This window comes from Styela clava, chromosome 2 (assembly GCF_964204865.1).
Source record: "Styela clava chromosome 2, kaStyClav1.hap1.2, whole genome shotgun sequence".
Classification (NCBI taxonomy): domain Eukaryota; kingdom Metazoa; phylum Chordata; class Ascidiacea; order Stolidobranchia; family Styelidae; genus Styela; species Styela clava.
This window is the reverse complement of record NC_135251.1, coordinates 28977012-28984799: the sequence shown is the minus strand read 5'-3', so window position 1 is coordinate 28984799 and position 7788 is coordinate 28977012. Positions and strand designations below refer to the sequence as shown.

General features: G+C 36.0%; 1 protein-coding gene across 1 annotated transcript; it reads left to right on the top strand.

Annotated features, from left to right (window-relative positions):
- Positions 1-1095: 1095 nt before the first annotated feature.
- LOC120336285 (phosphatidylcholine transfer protein-like) lies at positions 1096-7454 on the top strand. Its single transcript, XM_039403927.2, has 10 exons — positions 1096-1343; positions 1899-2007; positions 3797-3845; positions 4083-4209; positions 4570-4701; positions 4877-4994; positions 5863-5948; positions 6165-6336; positions 6766-6833; positions 7252-7454. Exons 1-10 carry the CDS (start codon positions 1329-1331, stop codon positions 7333-7335), a joined length of 960 nt encoding a protein of 319 aa, XP_039259861.1. The 5' UTR covers positions 1096-1328; the 3' UTR covers positions 7336-7454.
- The last annotated feature ends 334 nt before the right edge of the window (positions 7455-7788 follow it).

Sequence of the window (7788 nt, the reverse complement as noted above, 5' to 3'; positions counted from 1 at the left end):
CGAAAAATATGTAATCTTTTGAGAGTGAAATTTAAATGTGACAGTAGTTCGCGTTTTGCGATATAACTTTGTATTTCGGAAAATGGTATAATAAAATTATTCGTAAATAATATTTGATTTAAATTAATGGCGAGTAATGTTATAACATTTAACGCCTGGCTTTCGGTTTACGTGCATCATTTTTTTGAAAAAACTCGTAGGTCGCGAAAAATCATTTAATTTAAAATGAAGCAAGGCACGTCTGTAAACAATTAAAGATTGTTGCATTCAGATTATCGGAATATCTCCAGTAAGTCGGCACAAATAACGCTAGCTAGATAGCAAAGAAGGAAAACGCAAAAATGGTGCAATAAATCGAGTCCTCGGCGAGAGGTTATATTACCGACTTCTTGTCCTGAATATGCCGATTGAAATTACAGCGTCTGATGTTTACCGATTTACGGGTTCTTTGCGAGCAAACGCAAGTTTAATTAAGCGAGAGAGATTTCAACGCGAGAAAAACGCTCGTCTATAATTGATAAATTAGAAAACCCGAAATACAAAAATTGACGCTTGGCGCCGGAGAGGCGGAAACCGAATCCTGTTATCGGACCCCGTTGTATTCGAATCCTCCGGATTCGGTATTCTATATTGCCCATCCCTAATAGTATAATCCTTTTTCATTTTTATAAAACTGATCGAAGAACTGACTTACATAAAAAGCAGGCTGCTTTTAAAGAGTAACCATGATACAAAGGATGAATACGTGAACTCCGTGCGAATATATAGGTTGCAAAGTACAGAAGCGTGTGCGCAGGCGCATTTTGCAACATATCAAGTTAGAAGGGAGAGCAAAGCAGTTGCCAATGTCCCAGTAATTTTCGCAGTAGCAAGTCGAATATATTTGGGAGTTTGAACAGTAGTAAGGATAAGGTAGTAACAATAAAAAGTCAGATTTGATTTCAAAATGTGACTCGCCGTATACGCGTTGCTAAGTTTACGATTTCAAATGAATGCAAAGTTTGTAGTGAGATCAATAACGACATTGTGTCATCGCATCAGATTAACCTAATTGTATGTTCTCTTTTCGTGAACTTTCAATAGCACTCCGCTGCCTTCGGCGAATATGTCTTTGTTTGGACAGCTCTTTGGTATGTTTGTTCACAAAGAGACCTGATTCGATGTATCTTGTTTTTCATTAGTAGGCATTTGTGCTTTCTTTGTTTGATATTACGAAGAAGGGTTCCGCTTAAAAATGAGCTGGTAAACGTGCGTTAGCAACTCTATTTAACACACGGTTGGTTGTCACTGGAACGGAAGAAAAAGTATTATCGTTGCCTGTTGAGCAGATGATAAAATTGAAGGTATAATTGTTTATATGCATAGAGGCAGTGTTCCGCGCTTGCAAGCGTTGTTGTACAGGCGATAATCTCAAAAAGGAAAAAACTTTTTTTCCAGTGATAAAGCACTTCTCGGCTCTGATTTTTATGTTTGGCGGGAGACTGTTCTAATTTCTGTTTTATAACGTCGCAAACAAGCCTGAGAATAGGGAAAAGTTGCTATTAATTTGATGTTATCAATTAATCTGCTTGTTTGATCGTGAAATATCACATTTATTTTCACTCGAAAAAAATTACTTCAATTCCAGCCGATCTTCTGTTTAATGCCAATGCGACGTGCACACGCACGAGTTCGCATTTTGCACTGTTCTGGGAGTAAGAAGTGTCGAAGTACCCGATCACGCGCCTATAAGTGAGAATAGTGTGGAAGAGCGGTATCGAATTTTACTGTAAATTTGCCGTTGCTCGTATTTTTTTTACATGCGTATATAGTATTTCTTAAGATACAGTCGTGTATCACACGACTTCAGAAAAAGGCGAACTGAAAGACAGTAAAGGTGACAATATTTTTTCAAATAGGTTCTTCGATTTATGGGCGTACTGACAATCATGAAACTTGGATTATTTGCTGTATCCGCGTTTTGTCTTGTTATGGCTCTGGGATGGATTCTGATATACTGCCCTTCAGGTAAGTTAAGGTTTGTTATAATCAAAGGCGATTTATAGTGTTATGAATTGAGCAGGACACATCGTTTTTATTGAATTTCCCTAAACCGTTTTTACCAATCGCTTCTCATTATTCTGCTGGTTTCAACGCCACGTATGCTATAGCATCGCGCAAACAATCGACAATGCATTGCAAAATCTAATAATCGGCTGAAACAAAGAGCGACGTTCTGCGCGACTGCACACTGATTACGTCGGTGTTTACACTCCTTTCAATTATCGAAAGCAAGGCCCGCAGTCACAATAGCTGAATCGATACACTTATGACTCATTGCTGACGGCGAAAAACAATTTTTCAGCCGTAAACCAGACAAGTTATTTGAAATTATGACCTTTGGACGTTAGAGAAGAAAAACACGTAAAGCATTTTTTGGACTTTGCGCCTAAACGGAAAATTAATATTGGAAGCACATGACATCAGCGTAAAAACAGAATTTGTCTAAAACTGTAGAAAACTATATCAATCGAGCCGTGACAGTTGGCAAGTAAGCAAAATAACGATGAAGTGTTGATCAGAGCGGTTGATACCAATATATTCAATATCGAATGCATAACACAACACGAGGTCTGCATGAACTCTTTATCTCAACAATTTTTATGCCAACGATATATGCCATTCAATATGAATGGTTTTCACTAAATGCATATGGAAATTGTTAGGTTCCAAACGTAATTGCATATTTATGCCAACAATATTATTGTTTTTCAATTAGTTATCCATGCTCAAATGTAGACGCTGTGGCAGTAGCATGTCCGTTAAATAGTGGTTAAAATTGAAAAAAAAATTGTCATAAATAAAAAAAAATATATATATATATGAACTATTTTCACAAAATTAGGTGTCCGTCAGTTTACATGTTCGTTATCCAAATCGTAAAGTAATTATATATGCGAAACATAAAAAAATATTTTGCATAAATAATTAGAAAAGTGCGGAATAGCGAATATAATATATAATGTGATCGGTCACGAAAATTTCATTACACTTATGCAACGGTGTACGTGGTCCTGATTTTCGATAATGCACTTATAACATTAACGTGTATTATTGTATACTCGCTACTACTTCTTTCGTCACATGCTGTTGTAGTCGGCCTGTCGATGTTTAGTTGATTAATTCCATCCTCTTCTTATGGCGCCTTTTTAACAGCATCGGTACTGGTTCAATAACTCGGTTTCGTGTTCTGGCGTGACAGATTAAATATCTGGGACACAATCGTTTGTTATTGAACGGTTAATCTTTATCTATTTTCTCCGTTAATTACTTTGAACTTTTTGGCGAACTAGAAAAGATTCCGCGTTCAAGCCTGATTGCATTGTGGACTGCGGAACTTTGATCATTTGCTATCACATTTCTCCCTACGACAAGTATAGCCGACCGGGTCTATTCAAGGACGCGACCGAATGCGGTCGTTGACCTCTCACGCATATTTCAACATTCTCGAGATTGCAACGTCCGCTGTTGCAATATATATTGTTATGCTATTATAACGAAGAACAGTCTTAATAAAATTGTTGCGTAATTCAATTGTAGTTTTGCGAACTGACGCAATCAATCTACATCGACAATTCCACATCTAAATTTTTCCTTACCAATCCTTTTCGTCCCTTGAATCATGCGATAATATAAAAATGAGGGTAAATTGGACTTTTGTAATTTGTCGATAGATAAATGAGATTGCTTACGATTTTATATACTCTGCACTAAGAGTCTGTGACGATATGTATTCGTATATATTTTATACTTTCAGCTATGCGATACAAAGTATCTGTGCAAGAAAGTATGATCAGCGATACAAGGTACGTAAGTCATGTGTCTACCTCTATAGTGGTAACAAAGTTAAACCTCCACTACGGATTTCGGGCTTCTATAAATTCGATTCCAACCCCGGTATTTTTTTTCTCTTGATTGAACCTTGAAAATGCAACCACCGAAAAACAAGTCTCCATTTCCCCTACAAAAGTCATTTCGAAATAGGACCCTATATGAAATATAGGGATATATGTCACATTGATTATTTATTTCAATTTACGCAGAAAGCATAACGATGTCGCAGGTTATTTTCAACATTATGAAGCAAAACTGGACGAAGAATTGAACGTATTGAAGCAAAGAGAACCAGAGAAAATGATGGAAAAGCAAGCACCAAAACTTGATGAGAAGGTATCAAATACAATCTCAATTTTAAATTTACTCGATTGCATTACTTAAGTTACAGCTCTTTGCAGATAGATTGAATGTTGTATCATTGCATATTGTGTGTGTTGACGTATAAAGAGACACTGTTTTGAAATTTTATTTGTTCGTAGACGCCAATATGGCTCATATTTTTTAAACTTGAGCCTGACTTAACCCACATAGCCAGTTCGCGCGTTGCACTGCTTGTTTAATTTCATATTGAGATAATTTCGAAATTTGTTTTTGCGATATCTACACAGTGTTGCTGGTTGCATAAATGTAATGGCAAATTGTTTGCTATATCATTCTTCTTTCTATCATCATTATATCTGATAATATTTCTAGGCTACGATACCGATGGATAAATATACAGATGAAGCGTTTGATGATATGATATATCAACTTGATCACAAAAAACTGGATGAATTTGAATTTCTTATTGAATCAATGAATGTCACCATATATAGAAAGTTGAAGGTATTCCATTTGTAATATGATTGATTAATATCTCGAAAACAACGATAGAAGAAAATGAGAAAATAGTATTCTTCAGAAATTAGTTGTGAACAGGTTTATTGTTAATTTTCTGTATTTTACTTTTTAATACTGAAAATATGAGAATCGAAAACTTTTTTGCCTATTTTGTCAACAGGGTAACGGATTGTACGAATACAAACTGTATGCAAATTTGCCTTCTGCAACACCGGAAGTGCTGACGATGGTGTTTCTGGACTCAGATTACAGACTGGAATGGGATGAGTACGTCACAGGTATAAACTTGCATAAATTTGGTCTACCAATTTTATCCATAATCAGTCAGGCGCTAATCAACAGTGATAAGAAAAGTCATAGTTGCATAGTTTCGCTTTAACCGAGTCCATATCCTATATTTTCGAACAACGAAAAATATACTATTCAATTCAAGAGTCCTGCTAAAAGAATTGGGAGTTAGTATCGCGCAACCCATAATGATAACGAAAAATATTATCGTGTTCTTTTTTGACGTGAAATGCCACAGCATAGAATCCACGACCGCGTTTTGGTACTTATATAACAGGTGCGTACTGATAATGATAACCCCTAGATATCAATGCGTGACTTTTTTCTTTTCCGGACTGAATACGAATTCGTTAGAACATCTGTGTACAGTTCTTTCATCCATCTTATTCAATACAGTATGAGATTTGCCGCCTTGGTGACCAATAAACTGGGTAAATGGCGTGTGATTGGTGTTGTCATCAAAAGGCGTGGCCAGAATCTCTGTCGTCATTATTGGCTGCTCATTACATGGTAATTTGTTGTACGTCAATGGCGTCAATACTTTCCCAAGCATAAATAATTTACTAATATGACGATTTAAAAGCCCTTCAACTATTTATTAGTTACCTATGAACATTACGCAAAGAAAGACACGTACATATATACTGTTCAACTGTGAATAAAATTTGGTTGACTATTGGATGCATCACCGCGTTATGACGCTGTTGTTCCACGTTACTAAAGTTACAGCTTGGTAATGGCACAAAAGCGGTAAAAAATGTACACACTGGTCCGGACACACACGCTGAGTCTTTACAAAATTCTTCAGTATATTAAGTGGAGTTTTCAATTTTTTTAATGATAGAACTTATGTTGCAGAACTACGATTTATTCAAAAAAATGAACATGGACCCGACGTTGTGTATTTCAATGTTGATTTTCCCTGGCCGCTTGCAAACAGAGATGTAGGTATCATATAATGCAATTGGTATTTTTAAATACATTTGGCAGCCTATAAGGTGTTTGACTTCTCACGAAATAACAACCGAAGGAGTGATTGTTCCATCTTGGAACAGAATGTACTCACTATAGTCTATTCAGTTAGTTGTTGACTTTTTAAATACACAAAAAAGATGACTTTAAATGTTTGCAAATATTTCATTAAATTACTCATTTTCTAGTATGTATATGCAAGAGAAATGCGAAGGATAAAGAGAAACGGAAAAGAGTATTTTACTATTATAATGCATAGTCTGTTAAGTCATAATATTCCAGTTAAACGTGGAGTTATTCGTGTCGATGATTTTCATCAAATGCTGGCGGTTGAACCGGTATCTACGGGAGGAAGTCGAGGTTGGTTTTGTGAAATATCAACCTATTTTTAACAGTAGCAGTGAAATGGTAGGCGTCTCCTTCAAAAGAAGGTTTACTTTGGTATACTATTCGATTTCTTCTCGTTCGTGCAATATGACACAACATCCGCCAATATGACTCTTTACTGCCAAGTGAAACAGAGCGGCTACATAAAGAAAGAGTTATCATGACAATAACCGATTTCACGGATTAGCATTAAAAAAATAAGTTTAGTCATATATATACAGAATCTAATACCCGAGTCGACCTTGGAGGTGCTTTACATTTCTATTTTTTAAAATTAGTACGCTTTAGTGACACGTCTCCCTGGTGCACAGCCTACTTTGCTTGCTTGTATTTACCAATTTTAACAGGGCAAGTCTAGATAATATCACTTTATTTAACTTTGAATATTTATTTTGTTTTCAGCTTTTATTCACTACTATGACGATCCGAAAGGTTCACTACCAAATTGGTTGATCAACTGGGCCGCTAAGGTAAAACAGTTATATAATGTCTAATTTTACATGCACAATTTTTGAAGAGACACGTCAACTCGTGTAAAAAAGCCACACTTTCCCTGAATTAGATATTGAGTGATTCAAGATATTATATAGTCATGGTATCACTGCCATTTATAATCTATACCTTTGTTAATTTGATAATTAACGGATATCTACGGAATAGAGGTAACATCTCAGTAGGATGTAGTACAGGCCTGGTCTCTTACCGACAACTACGACAACTCGCGGGATATGTTGCAGCGTACCGTTTTTACTTCTGCAATCATTTGTGTCGTATGCCTGCGCTTGAACAGACTGCCCAATCTACATTTTTCCAAGCACGAACAGCAAGATGTGCGTGCATTTGACTTTATCATGTGGTATCTAAACTTATCATATTGTCATTTTACAGACCGGAGTTCCAGGTTTTGTTCGGGATATACAAAGAGCTTGTAAAGGATTTGAAGAATTCAAAAAAAGACGCGGACGCGCCTGAAAATGAAGCCCAAGAGATTCAAGCCGTGCTGAAATTATATATACCAATAAGTGCAATGCTTTTTTTAGTATGTACACGTGATTTTCTGTATTCCAATAAATAAATCTACCTCGCCTGTACGTACGAGTGTCTTGATCTTTTACCCTTATTTGTACTGTCTATAAATTTCAGCTTTTTTCCGTCGTAGGTTTTAGGTGGCCCGTCATAGATTCCCATTTAGAAGTTGATTGATATATATTTATATCTTGCTTTCGACCAAGAATGTCAGGTGTTGCATTTATGTAAATATTGTTTGAAGATAATACTACGTATAAATTCCCTTTAATTATTTTCCTTTAATCAACTTGCGATAAGCCAGAATAGCGTTCCTTGGTTGTTTCTTTTAAAGTGGAGATTTGTCATGAGAGAAAGCAGCGTTTCCTCAAATTTTAGTTAGTTCAAAATCTAGCCATC